We start from the raw sequence: 19,919 nt of genomic DNA, 5'->3' as shown, positions 1-19,919 counted from the left end.
TATTATAGAATGTCTAGATTCCATCTCTAATTTGTTTGCCTCCCATGTGTTCTCCAACCAGCTCCAGCCACATCTGAACTGTGAGACGGTGGTGATTTTGGGGCAAGGCAATGTGGCGCTGGACGTGGCCAGAATCCTGCTATCTCCTCTGGACTTGCTGAAGGTTGCTATACCGAAAATCCGCCAAATATATGCAGTACCATGCACAAGTTTTAGACACCCGAGAAAATTGTATTTAAAAGTGTAATAAATAGATTCTCATTGGTTTTGTTGAACCCTTTCCAAACCTCTCGTCATGGCAGTCAAGTATTGTCTGCGGTTATCATTCAACACTTTGTGTTTCTGAAGGGCTAATGAATGCTTCATGTTAAATCAATTACTTACTTCATTGTAAATGGCTGGAGGCACTGATGAGAGAACAGAACTAAACTTTATTATTTAAAATAGCTCACAGCTGTATGTTACTGAGCCCTGCTGGTGACATCCCATATAAATTATAATAATGCACAATGCAATAATTTACAACTGTGTAAAGTGTGGGATCGAGGTCATGCCTTGCAATGTCATGGCCATGCATTAGAATCTCATTCCCACACCTTACTGAGTCGTGGCCATGACTCAATTATCTTGTTCCCACGCGTTACTAAGTCGTGGCCATACATTTTTATTTATATAGGATGACACCAGCAGGGTTTTGTAGTATATGTGTATATACTACAGATATTTATTTGCATCTTTGTGTCAATACATGTATATTTAGTTTAAAATACATCACATAAAGATTCTATACCAGGTAAAGAGCCTATATCTTGCATTTTTCATTTATGTAATGTTTGCACCAAGGTCCACTTTTCTGCAGTTATGTCCTGCACATCCAAGCTAAGAACAATTTAGGAACCTTTATTTTTAAGAGTGTGTCTCTGTAGGAATATAAGTGTAGTTTATTTAGTGGTACGTGCTTATGTAAGCCACACTTTTTCTTTCATGAAGTTCTCCAAAGAGCTGAACGGGCCAGACCAGTGCCACTATTGGTTACTCTGAAACATACAGAGTTTTGCTCTGACACTTTTTACACTTTTGTTCACAAAGGCCCTTTATGCCTGCTTTCCTGTCATTTCCTGTATTGCATTGGCCTTGATCCCAGTGACATCATGGGGTAACTGTTATTTTAACTCCACTAAGTAAAACCTGTTTTATTTTTACAGAAGACCGATATTACCCAACATGCGCTAGATACTCTTGCAGCCAGTCGAGTGCGCAGGGTTCTAATAGTGGGACGAAGGGGGCCTCTGCAAATCGCATGCACCATTAAGGTACGACGTCTTTCCCTCTTTATTCTCTTCCTCTGTCCGATTTCGTCTTTATCTTCACTTTTCTTTCACCCTCACTCTCTCTTCCACCTTGATTTACCACTTCTTCTTCTTTTTTTGTCTTTTCTCTCTCTCTCTCTCTCTCTCTCTCTCGCTCTCTCGCTCTCGTCATTGCATGCCTACATCAGCAGACAGACCAAGTTTTGTTACATTTCCCTGATTGGTAAAAGCAGTGAAAGCATCTGCATAAAAGATGTTTGTCCTAAATCCAAAATGAAGTACAATGAACACTTTTCTTACTTGAAAATGTTTTTCCTTTGGAAGCCAAACTTTGCATCTGCTAAAAAGCCCTGGTGAGGTGCCATAGCTACACAGACATTATGTCAGGCTTTCTTGAAAGTGTAGTTTTAACATGTGTCTTGAAATTGCCAACTACATGTGTCCTCTTTCTTCTTTAGGAGGTGAGGGAGATGATTAACCTTCCTGATACTGCAGCTGACATGCTTCCCGCTGACTTTGAAAGCATATCTGAGGCTCTGAAAGGTAGGAAAACTGTGTAGAACAGTAGCAAGTGACATGTAGTCAAAATGAGATGCTCACAATCATTCAAAATCACTTTGATAAGGCCATGCAAATATTTCCTGATTCCAAATGCATTAAATAGATAGGAGCTTACTTTGTCAACGTAGTCTGTGAAAGACAAAAAGTAAAATCAAATTTTAAACTGTAGTCTCACGGTAATATGAAGATGCAAGGAGTAGAGGTCGTAAAGGTGGATGACTTCAAATATCTTGGGTCAACCATCCAGAGCAATGGACAGTGTAGAAAAGAGGTGAAGAAGTGGGTGCAGGCAGTATGGAGTGGGTGGAGACGGATGTCAGGGCTGATGTGTGACAGAAGGATAGCAGCAAGAGTGAAAGGGAAGGTTTAGAAGACAGCAGTGCGTCCTGCTATGATGTATGGTTTGGAGACTGTGGCTCTGTCTAAAAGACAGGAGGCTGAGCTGGAGGTGGCGGAGATGAAGATGAAGAGTTTTTCGTTGGGAGTGACAAGGATGGACAAGATTAGAAATGAGCAGATCAGAGGGACAGTGAAGGTGGAGCAGTTTGGAGATAAAGCCAGAGAGGCCAGGTTGAGATGGTTTGGACATGTGTTGAGGAGGAATAGTGGATATATTGGTCAAAGAATGTTGGAGATGGAGCTGCGGGTAGAAGCAGAAGACGTAGACCTCAGAGAAGGTTTATGGATGTAGTGAAGGTGGACATGGCGATGGTTGGTGTGAAAGTAGAGGAGGCAGTGGATAGGGCAAGATGGAGGCAGATGATCTGCTGTGGCGACCCCTAAAGGGAGCAGCTGAAAGAAGTCTCATGGTAATAAATGTATTAAAAAATAAATTCCGATATTTAGACGAATGATGTTAAGATCTGTGTAAGTCATCTAAATACCTGAATTTATTTTTAAATAAATTTATTACTGTGAGCCTACAGTTTAAAATAATTCAGTGTATGATCCATGTATAGCACACACGGTGAAAATAATAGGATCATCAATGCACGACTCCTGTTTGATTTTCTAACGTTAAATGGTTATTTTGACAAATTTCAAGCAGGTTTCTGACCTCACTACAATACTGAAATTCATTACATTCCTCTGTGGAAAAGAAGCTGTGGGGGTGTTTGTTTTGGGGAGTTTAAAAGCATTTCAATTATGACAGAGTGTGGCTTGTGTTGCTGTTAATAATCTTAGGGAAATCTTCTTTTGTGAGAAGCCTTTTACTTTAGATATTTTAACATATTTGTGAGGATTTTATTTCATTCAGATTCAGATTCCTTTATTGATCCCAGGGGGAAATTGCAGTTGTTACAGTTGCAACCATTTATGTAAAAATAAACACCTTACTAATAATTTAAGACAATATAGAGAATTTACAGTATCTACACCCGATTTAAGTACTTAAGAATATAGTAAGGTGGCGGTGATTGTGGTAGTAATATGAAACATCAGGTATAAAGCAGTTACAATTATTTAAATTAAATTTAAATAAATTATTTATTCATGTAGCCACAACTGCATTAGAGAGGTGAAGTGAAGTACTAATGTTTTAGATCGCAACCTCTTCCCAAGGGTATCTCTCGAGAACACCGTTTCACTGATCCACAGCCCAGTGCTAGCGAGCTTTATATATTTGGCATGGTGACCTTAAAAACTTCAACCCACCTCACTCTACAGTCGCTGGCATGTTTCAGGGTCCTTGAACAGTTTTGAGATTTCTTCCTTTTATAGTGTTGTGCCCAGAAGTAGTAGTGGGCAGTATGGGCAAAAATTCACATCTTTAAACATAACAGAGATGCATTCTGTACAGAAACCAATCAGTGATTTATAGACTAGTAGCGGAACTTTGGAATCTATTCTAACTAATGTTCTTTTTGGGAAGTCCGGTTAAGAGACCATTATGGTAGTCTACTCTGCTGGAAATAAGTGTGGATGAGTTTCTCTAGGTCTTGTTAGAACACCAAACCTTTGATTCTGGCTTTGTTTTTAAGATGGGAGCTGCTTTGGTGGCTCTTTTGATATGGCTAGTGAAGGTGAGACCCAAGACTGTTAGAATGCCAAGATTTTGGAATCGAGGCGTTTGCAAATATAAATTATATTCTCTTTGTTGCCAAACAAACACAGTAATCTCTATTTAATTAAGAAAAATTTACCTAGTCCAGTTATTTATGTGCTCTATACATTGACACAGGGGCCTCGACATGCCATAGCCACCGTATCAGACTCATAGCTGGCAATAATAGTAAAGGAGCTCCGGCCTTCTAAATGAGACCTAAACCATTTATAGATTGTTCCAGAAAGCCCTACCAGCCCTACTAATTATCTGATCTAGAAGTATTCTACAATTAAAGTAAATCTTAAGTAATTATTATTGGGGAAAATAGTAAAAACAGAAATTAACACTATATAGACGATTGTCCATATTGCTTTCTAACCCTAACAAAATAAACCCAAGTATATCTGGGGCCCACATAGGGTGTTGTTTTACGTCTGAAAGTCATTGGTCACATGTTTGTTTAATTCAGTACATACTCAGCTTAATATTACTACCTACCTCCCTATGAGGTGATTTAGTCCATCAGAATATCCTAATTATTCTTTTATTACTGTAACATTTTTTGATTAGGACATTTGCTGGCTTTTTGGCAGTTGCATTCTGGCGCCTGAGGCATTAGAATTACTGCAGTTGCTTTCGACTTGGCCTGAGATTGGCTGACAAGGTGAACTGCTGATGACTGCAAGAGTGTAGTGTAGATTATTTTTCCCTTGACTTGAGCTTACAACAGTGGTATTTGGAGATAGGAGATGGCAAATCCGACTTTCTTAGAATTAAAACGTAACATACAAAAGACGCGTCATGTTTGTCATTAGAGATCTCAGCCAACAAGAGTGATATTCTGACATCATGAAACTGCTGCCGCCTTGCCCCGTGTGATTTCAATGTAATGTGACATGATGTTCTGCAGTGGTAATGAAAGTCAGAGTTTCTAACAAGCATGCATTGTTTCAAGTCCAGCACACATTAAGTCACTGCTGCGCAGGGCCGCATTAAACGTACCGCAAGCATCAATAACTGCTGCACAATTTAAGGTGGATTGGGAAAATTAAAACAAGAAGCCAGCGAATTAGAAGTTTTGTAGTTTTTATGCAAACAGTTAGTTATTAACAAGCTGGATGATCTTGAAAAAAGAAAGTGATCATGTTTTTCATTTAAAGATCAACAGACTTGACTAGATTGGCATACATCAGACATCTCAGATGTCCACTAGGAAGACATTTCAAGACACCTTTACTCATTTTAAGAATGAGATGTTTTGGGATGTTTTTTGAAGATTATAAAGTTACATTTCTGCCCAGTTCAGTTCATAAAATAAGTACAGTTGACCTGAATTTTCTATTTTCATCGTGGAGCAGTTTTTTTCAGCGCTCTTAAAGTTTTTTTATTTCATGTAAAAAAAAAAAAATCTGTGTAATTAGATAAATAGGCTAAGTAAGAGAATTTTAGCTTTTAGTTTCTAAAAGCTTGCTGATTAATCTCATACATGCAAAGCTAATCTAGTCTGCTGATCTTTAAATAAATAGTAACAACTGTAGTTCATAGAGAAAACTGAGGGGCCCTGTCATTCTGAAAGAAACCGTGCCATTATATGTGTATACATGACACTAAGAGGAATTGTGCTGTAATTGCTTAGTTAACTCAGGAACTATGTCTATTTTCAAGCATCTGCTTTTAAGATGAATTGTGCATTTTTTCTTTTAAGTGCTTTATTTACTAATTTCTGTTATTAGAAGGGCAATTCCACGGTTTTATTTCTGAATAACTCATTGAAATGTAAGCAGTCAGTCAGAATGATTTTGATGTGAAGTGGCTGACAGTAGAGAAACTTGCAGACTCAGATTTCCTGACAGTGGTGGTGACGGAACCAGTGGTCACATGTCTACAACAGAAATATAGGCATTTTATTTTATTTAAGTTAAGTGATACTTTATTAATCGCACAAACGCGCAAATTCCACCTCCATTTAACCCACCCGTGAAGTGAAACACCACATACACACTAGTGAATAGACACACACACTAGGGGGCAGTGAGCACACTTGCCCAGAGCGGTGGGCAGCCCTATCCACGGTGCCCGGGGAGCAATTTGGGGTTAGGTGTCTTGCTCAAGGACACCTCAGTCATGTGCTGTCAGCCCTGGGGATTGAACTGGCAACCTTCCGGTCACAGGGCCAGTTCCCTAACCTCCAGCCCACGACTGCCCCATTTACTAACTTGCATGTCTTCTGTATTTTTCTATACAATGTTAATGATTGTTTAAGAGACACATTTTAATCTCACAAACGGGGAAATTTCACCTCCGCGTTGAACCCATCCATGAAGTGAAACACCACATACACACTAGTGAGCACACACACAAGGGGCAGTGAGCACACTTGCCTGGAGCGGTGGGCAGCCCTATTCACGGTAAAACATGCATGCATTTGAAAAAGTTTTCTCTGAGGACTTTGAGGATTTTGCCTTACAACAACCTTCATGTATCCCTTTGCCATGAATGGATTAAAACAAATGAATAAAAAAAAATAATAAACTTAATCCCAAAATTATCATATAACAATGTCTCATGCATCAGGCAGCGTATAACTAAACACATCCTGTCAAAACTTTCTATGAGGGAGCTTTTAGAGGTGGATGTTTGGATCCTATCACCACCACTGTAAACAATTCCGACTCTATTTAACACCAAATCACATTAAATGATTTTGTTTACATCTTAACCACTTAAAGATGTAGAATTTCTTGAAAAATCAGTGCAGTTGCTCTTTAAGTGTTTGTCATTTTTGCCATCACCAAGTTTCTTGTTGGTTCAAAGATAAGAGAAATATAATTAAACAAAAAAAGTTTGTCACCAGGATTGAATGTGGTATTGCAATCCCTTTTTCCCAGAGCCCGTGCCAAGTATTTGCAGTGTGCCATTGCCAATGTTTCTGTGAGTCGATGGAAAACTTAGGGACTTTTGTGTGTGTGTGTGTAGGCGTTACTTTAGATCTGCTAAACAAGTATTTCCAGTGAGTTTAATTCCTAGTCCAAGCTTGAACGTGAAAGTGCATGTAGAAGTCACATCAGTCCATATTTACAAAGACAGATTTAATCAAAAAAAGTCCCTGTGCGTGTGTGTGCGTGTGTGCACGTGCTCTGAAGCTGGATAAGTACTGACAAAATCTGTATAAACATGCATCACTATCTTTGTGAGGAAAATCCCAAAATTAGGGGGAAAATGACCTAATTATGATGTGTAACATTTGCGCATGCGGTTAATATTTATTTTCCAAAAGTCACAAAAACAGATGTAGATAGAAACATACAGTTGTACAGCCAACATAAACAAGAGACTGCAGACAGCATTTAAATGAACATTCAGATATGGGTGTAAGAATCAACTTGATTCACAGTACCTGGTTCACAATTTAGTGACCACTATATTTTGAACAAACATGATTGGAAAATGAGTCTAATCATGTTGTTGCACAACTTGTTGCCTAAGTGTTTAAAATAACACTAGAGGTGGGAGGTGGGAGGGGTGTGGGGTGAGTTTTTGTTGATGGTGATCATTTGCAAACTTTTGACTGAATAACTCTTGAGAAAATTTAGTTCAATGTAAAAACATCATAGAACATTTTGAAAGTTGTTGTTTAAATAAAGCAAAGCATTAGATGGCATGATTAACCCTCGTGTGGTGTTGATGTTTTTGTTACTCAGTGGTCTGTACTGTATTTTTTTTTTTTATCAATACAGCCATAACAATTTATCTAAAAAAAATGCCAGAAGTTAAAAATGTAAAAAAAAAAGTGACATGTGTATACACACACACACACACACACACACACACACACACACAAACACACAGAGTCAAAGCGCCTCCACAGGTTAAAACAAGATCTACATGTTAAAGCAAATCAAAAAAGGCAGAAGAAAAACAAGATTTAGACCAAAGCCAGTCAAGTTTCTCTTTAAAAGAATGGTAATTTTAAAAATCTATTGCTTATCTTTTATAGTTTGTTGTTGTGGTTGTGGTTGTGGTTGTTGTTGTTGTGGTTGTGGTTGTGGTTGTGGTTGTTGTTGTTGTGTTTTTTTTATTTGTTGTTGTCTGTATTATTATTATTATTATTATTATTATTATTATTATTATTGCCCTATGGTGGACTGGCAACCTGTCCAGGGTGCATCCTGCCTTCTGCCCAATGACAGCTGGGATAGGGTCCAGCACCCCACAACTACCCAGAAGGATAATCGGTTTGGGGGAGGTGGGGGATGGGGGGGGGGGGGATCTGTGTGTGTGTGTGTGTGTGTGTGTGTGTTATAACATAGTTATAATAGTTTTTATAAGAGGATAAGGATGCTACAACTGATTTTAACTTCAGTTAGGAATAGGGAAAGGGGTTTGCTTGAGAGACTGAGACTGATTCATGTTGTAGCAATAGGAAATGGCCCTTATCAAAATGGTCAACATTCAAATGTGATTAAAAATGAACAGACGCAAATTTCAGACTTTTTTGTTGTTCATCAGTTTCATCTTTGCTGTATCTGTACATTCAAACCTGCATCTGGTGGAAGTGCGGGTGATTGGAGCGTAATATTGAACAGCCTGAAAACTGCCTGATTCGTGGTTAAATAATGAAAGTTATTGTTCACAACATATAATAACAATAATAGTAAATATAGAAAATAACAGAAATACTAAGATACTAATACTAATTTTGCAGTCCCTAAAGCAGAGTGGATGTTCTTATTTAGATGCACATTGTTGTAAACAAATGCTATGAGTTCCATTTAAAGACGTTTTTGCCTTTTACTACCAATACAGTAAATAATTACCAGCCTAAAATAAATCAAGCTATTTAAAACAAAGCTTCCCACGTACAGCTGAATCTCTCTTACTGCAACATGATCACTCAAGCAGCCAGTGTTGTATGTGAACATTCACACTACACAATCACATCACTTTATCTGGGGGGAAAAAGGCTGCATTCTGTTCTTTTTCCCTTTTATTCTTTTCAGTTTTTGTAACTTGTATAGATATTTAAGCTCTGGCCAGTAAGGGGACAGTGCATGTCCTACTTGCCCCTGAACTCCACCCATGAAGACATTTACTTTTATAGCATTTTGTAGATGCTTTTATCCAGAGTGACTTACAGTTTGATCATTTTGACCAATAATGTTTACCCACCAGCTGGGCAAGCACTGTACCAATAAGTCCTTGGGCAAGACTCCTAATGCTACCTTTGCCTGAAGTTAGTGTTAGGAGTCTTGCCCAAGGACTGTTACTGGTATAGTTCTTGTCCATATGGGGGATCAAACAAAATGATCTGCTGTTATTTTCATCAGACTAAATTTGATTTTGCACTTAAACTTAAAGCCAGACCATATTTTTGAGAGTGAGTGAGGGAGGGAGGGAGGGAGGGAGGACTCGTTTTAGTTTCACTCCACTACATTTCAAAGTGAAATATTTTACTTGTTACTCCACTACATCGTGCGAAAACTGTGTTTGTCGTTCCTTTTGATTCCTTTGTGTATAAAAATGTAATGTCAAAAAGAAAGAAGCGCAAAGCAAGAGCACCAATCAGGGCGCAGCAGTCACTTTGTTTTGAGCTTGTTTTGACCTGTTGGTCATACCGATATAGTGCAAGCACAGACAGTTCAACATCAGCACAGCATTTTGGGAGAGTCTGTTCAACATAAATGATGAACTAACCTAACTTTGTGTAAATAGAGCACAATATAGAAATATGTCCACATATGCAGTCGTGACTGAATTTCTACAAACACCATTTCGTTTTATAGTAAATTGGTTTGGTCTGGTTTATGTTTATGAACAGAGGCCTACAGATCAACATAGTAAAGGAAGCTCATTTGTGAAGTGTTTTTATTAAACTTGTAACTAATTTGCACATAAATCTTAAACTGAAACTTGGAAATTGTTTGCCTGCAGTGTTTTGTGCTTATGATCATTTTAAGTATTATCAGTGACTAATTAATAACATTCTATTAAAATATTGGTTTACGAAGAGTGACACCTAAAATGAGTTAATGAAGCAAGAGTGTCGTTACAAAAACAGTAATAGAACATCAGAGCCGTAATTAATCTTTTAGTACTTTTACTTTCGATACTTACATTTGAGTATGTACAGGTCTAAAGGGAGGACTTTTACTGGACTAATATTTTACCCTTGGTATCTCTACTCAAGTACATAGTTTGTGTACCCTGTCCACCACTGCTCAGGCAGCTGAATACATTTTTCTGGCTCACTCTTAAAAGATCTGCCTGAAAGACGGTGTGCGGAAAATGACATGTATATGGGGATAAATGATATCCATTGGAGATGATAAATAAATAATAATTTTGTGCATAGGGCCTTGTTTCCACGTACTAAATCTGATTAATCACTTCAAGTTAATCACCACTTGCTTTCTCGCCGTACGACAGTTTCCTGAATCAGACATGGTGTAGTCCGTGCGTCATTCATGATGGTCAGAATGGCTCACTTCTTTTCTACAATGATTTGTTGATAAGGGACCAGTGTTTTTGAGTTTAAAAGGGTGAGTGCTGGGGTTAAAAAGAGGAGCACATAAGTAGGAACTAAGTAAGTAAGTTTTATTTATATAGCACATTTAAAACCAAAGTGCTTTACAATAAAACAAAAAGGATTCCCACCTTCCAAACACCGCTACCATACATTCACACAACAGTGTACAGACCTCAGGCCACAGTTCATAAGCCCAAGATCTATTAGTTCTTTCTCATGAACGGCCATATAAATACTCAAAACAAGAAGAGTGGGTCGACGTCATTACTTCTGATTTATTTCAGATATCTGTATGTGTTTGTGTATATATAGACCTGCCCAGGCCGAGGAAGAGACTGACGGAGCTAATGATGAAGACGGTGAAAACGGAGAGTGGACAACATAAAGCAAATAAGAGCTGGGGCTTCCGTTTCCTTCGCAGTCCTCTGGAAGTGCTCCCTGGGCCAGATGGGAAAAGAGTTGCAGGAATTCGTTTGGCTGTCAACAAGCTTGAGGTTAGAGTTTGAGGTTGCGATTACCACATATTACACTTTGTTTTACACTTTACTTATGTTATATGAACATGTTTGACATCTTTTGTTGCTGTCCTATGAATAAGCAATGGGCCTGCAGTAGTCCGCAGTTCTGAAATTGAATAGCTCTGCTGAAATTGGAAGGAATAGCATTACTGAGTCAAGAAAAATACACCCTAAAATATATGTTTGCACAGCTGTGAGTCCCTGCATAAAACCTGAAATAATTATTTCAAGTAAGTTTGGAAAGGCTGTTTGGAATCCTCCAATTTTTCGGACCTTGTCAAAAGGTTAGATCTCAATTGCAAAATTAATTCTGATAAAGATATGATGCGGTTGTAGAATATTAAGATTTGACTTTTCTTTTACCGTCTGTATGTTTGTAGTATGTCTGTAATAGTAATTGTCCATAAAATTCCACTGTGTATATTGGACGTCTTTACACCTGTACGTGAAGCCAGAAAAATAATTTTTTCCGTGTGTGCTTGTGATAATAGTGGGTCTGAGGAGGCAGTAACACAAGTGTGGTTTTGTAGCAAAGTGAGTTGGTAAAAGCACTTGGAACGTCAGACCTTCTGTGGCGCCCCTGCACCTACGTTGTCATTATCACTATAATTTGACTATCAGCACTGCAGATGGACAAGAATGGGTTTATGTCCAACCAAATTAGTCCTATACTGGCATCATTCTGTTAGATTGCACTTCTCCTGGCATTAAAATAGAGCCCTTAGTATCCCTTTTTATCTTCAGTAAAAATGAAAGGAGTGCAGTTTACTTGAAAACTTAATTCAGTGCTTTCTTTCAGTTTATCAGAACTTTTCTAAACACTCAATTCTTTGGCTTTTCTGATTTTGTCCTAATGTATTTTTGTACAGGGCTCTGGGGAGGACGCTAAAGCTGTGCCCACCGGCCAGACGGAGGATCTAGAGTGTGGTATGGTCATCAGCAGCATTGGCTATAAGAGTCTACCTATTGATCCATGTGTGCCCTTTGATCCTCGCAGCGCCATAGTTCCCAACAACATGGGACGAGTGAAGGACACAGCAGGTAGCAGGAAGATAAATGTGTGCATGTGCACTAGTTTGTCATGTCGTGTAAGTTTTTATGCGTTTGTGTGTGTTGGTAACTTGGTGTGTGTGTCTGTGCAGGGCTGTACTGCAGTGGCTGGGTAAAGCGTGGTCCGACCGGCGTGATCGCCACCACTATGAATGACAGTTTTGATACAGCACGAATGCTACTGAAGGATATGGATTCAGGAATGCTGAACCTGTCCGTGAACAAACCTGGTGGTCAGGAGATCACAGCCTTACTCAAAGAAAGAGGTATTATAAACAAACACACAAATATACACTATGGCTGAACTGAGATGGAAGAAGTGGGCTAATAAAAGTTAACAAAGTACCCTTTTGTGGTCAGTAACAACATCAGTACCTAATTAATTTATTTAGTATTTATTATTTAACTTTAACAAGTTTACAGTATAACCCGTATATTAAAATTCTCACTGATGTTAAATTTCACAAACTTCACATAGAATAATGTATAGATGTATAAATCTAATCTAAAATAGCAGCATCACTGTTCATTTAGGTTTCCCTAGCAGAGATTGGCAGGCAACAAGCATATAGCCTGAAGTCCAGATAAACAAGTGGTGGTTGTGTTTTCTTGTGAGTTCCTTACATTTAATTTTGTGAAATAAGTGAAAGAAAAGAACATTCAGTACGAATATTGAGATTCTTGAAAGACACATCAGAAGTATTTATTGTCTAGTAGTTTTATTGTACATAAATAAGCTGTGTATGTATTTTATTACACACTTCACTGAGCTACACAAAATAGCACTTAAAAAGCGACAGTTTACTTTGAAAATGCTTTATAAATCCTATTTTTCCTCTGAATATTAGACAGTGTTACAAAGTTCAAATATCCTGTAATGAAGCTTTGATAAATATGAATGTTTTTAAATTTGTAATGTTTAAGTTTAATAATAAAAAGTGCTAATAGAAAACAATAGGCATAAAGCATCACACAACTTCAGAAAAATCATAATTTAATACTTACAGACTTTATATTTCCATTTATCTTTAAGTTCATAAATGGAAATATTTTTTAAACTTTGCTATTTCTTCCTACTTCTTTCTGCTATTAAGTTGCTAAGTCAGAGGTAACTAAGCCAGAACAGGCATTAAGTTCAGATACAGTGAACTACTGAAGTAGAGAGATCCAGAACGTAGAGCTGAGGATGTACTGTAACTTAAAGGGGACCAGTCATACTGTTAATATAGCTTTAACCACTTTTCCAGCCCTATAAATATATATTCAGAACTCAAAACATAACATTTTGAGTATACATAGCTTCTTTTCTGAGAACCTATAAAGCCTGATGAAGCTATATTAGCTCCAGGTGACATGACCATGCTCCCTCTTGTACCTCAGCTCATTTGCTTTACATGATTAATGAAAATCTGTGATTTCTGTGGAATTAATGAACATATTTATTCAGTTAATCAATATGCCAACTTGTGATGTTGATGGGAGAGGAGGGAAAAAGTCCCGTTTAAAGGATTTATCACACCTGAGTGTGAAAGAAGTAACAGTTTGAAAGTTACTGCTGTTACAAATAACCTAAACTGCATTTGTACTGAGTCAGTTGAGAATTTAACTGATGGACAGATGGCTTGAATGAAATTACGCAGTCGCGTCTCTTCTTTCAGTCAAAAGTATACTACACTCTAGCCACAGTAGTAGATGGAGTTAATATGGTAGTTATTCCTGGTTGGTAAGACTGCCTTTTTTGTTGTGAGTGTGAAGCAGGTGCATTAGTGGTGGTTGTGAATACACTGTTTTGATGTTTGTGAATTTAAAGGGATTACAAAATTATTCACCTTCAAATGTACATAAGTATCAAAAGTGAAAGTAATCAAAGGTTAATTATGGCTCTAATGTCCTGTTACTGTTTTTGTTTTTTTTGTTTTAACAAGACTTTTGCTCTAAATTTAAACAAGTTTAAATTTAACACAAACTTGCTTTAAACACAGGTTCACAAATGAGTTTTGCTTTACTATATTGATCTATAGGTCTCTGTTCATAAGCATGAACTTGCAAAGACAAATTTACTATGAAATGAAAGTTTATATAAATTCAGCAAAGACAGACGACAGAGACAACTGTATAAGTGTACATATTCAGGGTTCCCGCGGGTCCTTAAAAAGTCTTAAAATGTCTTAAATTTAAATATCATTAATTAAGGTCTTATATTGTCTTAAATGTACCGTAAATTTGCTGTAGGTATTAAATATTCGGATGGTGAGTTTAATGCCGATGGGAAAAACAGTGGTAAAGCATCTAATAGTGTGTATTTGATTGATTAACTTTGTACAAACAAGGTGTAGAAAATGAGAGGCCCCTGCGCATAATCGCTTTACGGTACGTTTGCGACAGACGCCTGACGTCGGACGGCGTGACATTTCGCGGTTGTCGAGGTGAGCGGTGATGCGTGTAAGGAAGGGAAAGTGCAAATTTAACGACAAATGGATGGAAGAGGATGCATTCAGGATGTGGCTGGCACCAGCCAAAAACAAAAATGAGGCAATGTGCAAATTCTGCAAAAAAACGTTTTCTTTAGGGACCATGGGGGTCAAAGCCGTCGAGTCGCACATGAAGGGAGGAAAGCACCTGCGGTATATGGCCGCAGTTAAATAGAGCAAGCCCGGGCTGATCCCTGCATTGTTTGCAGCTCCAGCTAATGTTGCAAGTTCAGATGCCACCTCTCAGTCGACTATTAAAAACTTTACGACTGTGTTTGAAATTGTATACCATTGTTCTATTCGCAGCACGTTAGCTCAGAGTTTAAGGGGTGTAACTGTTGGTAGTTGATTTTGTTGAAATATGGCGTTTTGTGATTTATTTATTTTATTTTATTTTTTTTTGGGGGGGGGGGGGGGGGGTTGTTCAGACTGTTGGGCAAATCTATCTAACAGCTGGTAACATCGGCTGTCACTTGTTGCTATAGCAACTGTAAACATTCACCTAAGAGCCATAAAGAGTTCATTTGCAAAAACCTCCATCAAAAACCTCCAAATCTCCATTTTTATTATTAAATATGTATTTTTTTATTGATAGTGCGTTCAATGCACAATAACATGACTTATGAATTAAATTGAATTTGAAAAACCTTGTTTTTTTGCGAATCTGCAAAGCACAATAAAAAGCAAGCTTTTTCATCAATAACACATGGATTTTATCTGTTTTGCAAATTAACTCTTTAAGATGCAGAATCAAGCCATGTTGTAAGTAAGTAAGTAAGAATTGTTGTATTTTAGCACAGAATACATGATTTTACCAGTTAGTGAACCTGTAGAAATAATAATACACACACAATTATTTTAATGTGTATGATGTATGAGTGTATGTATAAGCAAGAAATCGTTAAAATAACAAATAGTAGCAAAAGAATACTTGTGATTATCACAATTAAAATGTCAGGTGTTTTGATGGATGTTTTTTTATCTCTGCTGTATAAGCTGTTATTTGTTGTAGTAGTAGTAGTAATAGTAATAGTAGTAGTAGTAGTAGTAGTAGTAGTAGTAGTAGTAGTAGTAGTAGTAGTAGTAGTAGTAATAGTAGTAATAGTAGTAGTAGTAGTAGTAGTAGTAGTAGTAGTAGTAGTAGTAGTAGTAGTAGTAGTAGTAGTATCCTTACACTAATGGAACCATTTTTTTAATCTAATGTGGATTACCTGGCACATTGAACTTATAACCCCTTCCACCCCTTATATGTGCAGGAAGGTACAAAAGAGCTGAATCTGAACAACATGCTCTCACTCTCGATGGATGGGCCCAGTGTTAATTGTAGGTTTGTTGAACTCTTACAAGAGGAACACAGAGAGCAGTGTGGTGGAGCCCAACTACAAATAATTGGAAGTTGTGGCCTTCACACAATGCACAACTCATTCAAGAATAGTTTCACGGTTTGGCAAGTTGAAAAAGTTCTGAAAGCCCTGCACTACCTGTTTCAAGATGGCAGAGCTCATCACTAAATCCAACTCCATGAGAAAAAGATGCAAGGACAAGAGAGGGGAGTTGATGGACCTAGACCATGAAATTGAGAAGAGAGTGGCAGAGCTACGCTACATGTCTTGAAGAGAATTTTGACCTCTTGAATTTGACCTGTTCATTGGTTTCTCTCTAAGATTCATGTGATAACATTTTGTGTTGTTTTGCAAACAAGCTGTTTTGAGGACTTTTTTTTAGCTTATTTACAACGCAGTATGCTTTATGTGTTATTTTATAATTCTGTATGGTTTCTACATGCAAGTCAGTGTGTTGTTTAATGTAATGCAGCTTATGTATCTTATGCTGGCTCTGTTCTGCATCACAATGGAACAAAATTGAAAAGATTGTTGATAACAATTAAGTTAAGGTTTGATTTCCAATGTGGGAGACAATAAATTGAATATTTTCTACCAAATAATTTTTATGACATTTTTGGGTCTTAAATTATATGTATTGAGGTCTTAAAATGTCTTTAAAAGCCTTAAATTTTACTTTTAAAATGGTGCAAGAACCCTGATATTTCAGTATTGACTGTTTACACAAAGTTTGGTTAGAGTTGGGAGTTTCTTCCATCATTTATGTAGGAAAATTTTATGCTGCTGCACTGACGTTGAACCGCGTGCTTGCGCTGGGTCGGTATGTCCAACAGGTCAAAATAAGCTCAAAACACAATGACCGCTGTGCCCTGATTGTACTTCCGTCACGCTTCTTAAGTTTTGACGTGTTATGTTTTTATACACATATAAACCAAAAGAAATGACAGATTTCACAAAATCATATAGGAATTGTAACATTTCTTCATACTAATTTTTTCCAAGTGAAACACGGTGTTAGTTGTGGTCTTTGAGGTAGCTGAATGTTTCGTTCAGGGATGGGTGGGGGTGGGAGGTGAAGCATGATATTTTTGGTTAGTCATATTTTTACTCGGAAGATGTTTTACAGGCAGACAAAAGATACTACATTTCGATGAAAGATTCCAGGAAAGGAAGGATCAAGACTAGCCGAACGATGAATCATGCCTGTGTATAGTAAATGTCCTGGGACATTAACTAAAGTTATAAAGATCAGTTTTGATTTCAGGTTTGCTTCAACACACACACACGACACACATTCTGTATATTGTCTCTTCTTCTGACCTGAACATTATAGAGCCTTTGTTTTCTATAAACTGTCTACTGTGATGGCTCAAGAGAAAGTGAAACAGTTGGGATGGGGGGAAAAATGAGTTCGATGCTGATCACCCAGAATAATGTTGTCTGTTGTCTGTTCAGTGGTGCTGTTACTTGCTTACACAAGGACAAAGACTGGATTATGCTGAATTATTTTGCTGAATTATGTCTTTAGGGTATTTTGTAATAACTCTTGTTAATTTAATGTTTCCACATGTTTATGTCGTCAGGTGTGAGAGCAGTTTCCTTCCCAGAGTGGGAGAAAATAAACTTGGAAGAAGTGCGGAGAGGAACAGCTGTTGGAAAGCCCAGAGAGAAGTTTCTTGATGTGAAAGATATGCTGGCAGTAGCTTGGTCCTGAACACAGCTGGAACAGTTCTCAACAACCTCAACAAATCCCACTTCATCATTCTCTAGGTTTGATTTGAAAGGGGCCAGCTTCCTTTTTAAACCTTCTTCTTACGGATGTAGAGTGTGTAGACAAGATGTCTTCAATTCTGGACCTCACATCCAGTCCTGGAGTTCATAATTGCTGCTGGCTAAATTGAACAGTTTATGTAACTGTTGGCAACTTCAATACACATGACTTTTGGATTAAAAAAGAGTATTTACTCTTGCAGTAAATCAGTACCCGTCAAGTCAAACTGCTGTGAAAGCCCATTATACCTTTTAAAAGAAAAAAAAATGTAAAGAAATGAAAACTGTCAATAATGAGCACAAGGGTCAGTAGTTAGCAAATGAGATCATCATCACAGTTGATGGGGACCATAAACCTACATTCATCTTTTGCACTGTTATCATTTTGCCTCATCTTACCACTTTTTTATTACATGGCGCCAGGTTTCCCCAAAGCATAGTAGTTTTAAAAGCATCTGAAGGTTTACAAGGTTTGCACAGCTTAAAACAGCTGGTTTTAATACTCTTAATGAAACTTGGCTCTTTGTTAATCATATCCAGCAGGGAAACCTCTAAGCTGGGCGGCACCACAGCCACCTCAAGAACCCTAATCCAGTGATCAGTGATGTTCAGTAATTAGGTACATGACAGATGTGAAAAAGGCCTTACAGTAATATGTTTAGTGTTTGTCTTTTAATTATATGAGATAATTGTCTTTGTAATATACTTAATATATTTAATAAAATTATAGTAATACATCATTATTTGTGTATGTGTACAAGAATAAGACAGAGAGGAAAAGAGAAAGAGGTATCACATTTGTGGTAAAATTCACTGTCCCTATAATAAAGCTGCACTATGTAAGATTTTTTTAAAGATCATTAAACGAAGCAGCCCTACCGAGTCAGGAGAGAAACAGCACGGTATAATTTTGCATGCATGCGCTACTACAAGTCATCCTGTAAAGCCTGAAACAGTCATTTGAAAGTCAGAGGTATCAGGATGGAATATTGCACACCCAGGCTCAAAAAGAAGGCTCAGCTCAATATTTTGGTCTCAAATGCAAAAATAAACATGGTGATGAACATTCCACTTACATTCATGGAAGACGCGTCCTTCGCCGAGGTTTGACTCAGTTCTCTTTGAATACTTTTTCATCACACTCATCGGATCCGTCTGTTCTGGAAGGGGGTCCGAACCAAAACCATCATTACAAAATGTCACATGCAGTTACACATTTTCACCAGAGAGGTCTCTAAATACATAGTGTCATTTTAATAAAACTGCATTTAATTTAGTGTATTTTTGAAAAATTAGCTTTATTGTCCTTTCACTCTTCCTGCTCTGGTGTCTTCTTCTGATCAGCTTTCCCTTTCACCTTCTCTGACCTGCAGCTCTCAGCCCCCTGAGGAGCATGGCCTCTCCTCCGCTAATGATCTTTGCCTTTTATCCCCTCAAAACAGTAAACGGCCGTGTTGTTTTGAATTGATTTTTACTATGTTTTAATATTATTACTATTACTTTTTTTAATAATGTCTCCTCCCATAACTGCTGATATTACAAAATAAAGATCAAAGTCAAACATAAAATATAAGCATACACAATGAATTTCTCCCGGGATGCGTTTTTTGTTTCCATCACAGTTTTTAAAACGGTCTCTAAAGCTAAGAAGACACCGTCTCACTCAGTGGTCTTACCCAGACTACTACTACTACGAGAGAGACTAATGAACTTCCTTCTACCTGTGAAGTAAGATGTGAACTGGTTCAGGCAGTCTTGACAGGAAGCTTAAATGGCACACTGACAAAAGCTGCGTTTAAATCTCGTAGTATAAGGGCGCCAGCATCTGCAGACAATAGGATCATTGATAACCTTAAGCCAGTTTCAGTGCTGAGCAATGGATGAAATCATGACTGGAGAGGTTTGATGAGATTAGTGGTGTCTCAGTAAGCTTGGAGTTTATTAGAAGTGAAAGAAGAATCAACAGTATTAAAAGCAGAAGGACAAGGAGAAAGGTTGCAGCCTCCAGTGTGGACAGGCGGAGCAGAAAAGGCCACCAAAGTTGTTGATTTAAAAGATTTTACTGTAACTGTAATTGCTAACACACATTGCTCTTACCACAAAGCTTGCCAAATGTGTGTAAGTTAATCACTTATAAACCCTTCACTTAAATGGGTTCTGGGAAGATCAAGTAGGTTAAATGTACCGTGACAAAGTAAATGAAGGTTTTTCATGTGGCCAGAAATCAACAGAAAATATTTGCAGATGTTGGTACTAAAATAAAATGTTAGTGTGGAGTGTCCAGATGTGCAAGATGTGCGATAGTGGTTACAGAAAGCACGAT

The 19,919-nt window shown here is 37.7% G+C and overlaps 1 protein-coding gene across 2 annotated transcripts in view; it reads left to right on the top strand.

Annotated features, from left to right (window-relative positions):
• The window catches only part of fdxr (ferredoxin reductase), a 28,872-nt gene extending 10,433 nt beyond the window's left edge, over nucleotides 1-18,439 (top strand). For both annotated transcript variants that reach the window (XM_037544474.1, XM_017701089.2), the window contains exons 6-12: nucleotides 62-163; nucleotides 1,206-1,313; nucleotides 1,769-1,853; nucleotides 10,757-10,938; nucleotides 11,832-12,003; nucleotides 12,105-12,278; nucleotides 17,410-18,439. In XM_037544474.1, coding sequence (XP_037400371.1) covers nucleotides 62-163; nucleotides 1,206-1,313; nucleotides 1,769-1,853; nucleotides 10,757-10,938; nucleotides 11,832-12,003; nucleotides 12,105-12,278; nucleotides 17,410-17,540 — 954 coding nt within the window. In that variant the 3' untranslated portion in view covers nucleotides 17,541-18,439. The remainder of the gene's footprint in view (nucleotides 1-61; nucleotides 164-1,205; nucleotides 1,314-1,768; nucleotides 1,854-10,756; nucleotides 10,939-11,831; nucleotides 12,004-12,104; nucleotides 12,279-17,409) is intronic.
• The last annotated feature ends 1,480 nt before the right edge of the window (nucleotides 18,440-19,919 follow it).

Source organism: Pygocentrus nattereri, chromosome 13 (assembly GCF_015220715.1).
Source record: "Pygocentrus nattereri isolate fPygNat1 chromosome 13, fPygNat1.pri, whole genome shotgun sequence".
Taxonomy (NCBI): Eukaryota; Metazoa; Chordata; class Actinopteri; order Characiformes; family Serrasalmidae; genus Pygocentrus; species Pygocentrus nattereri.
This window is presented reverse-complemented; position numbering and strand designations above follow the sequence as displayed.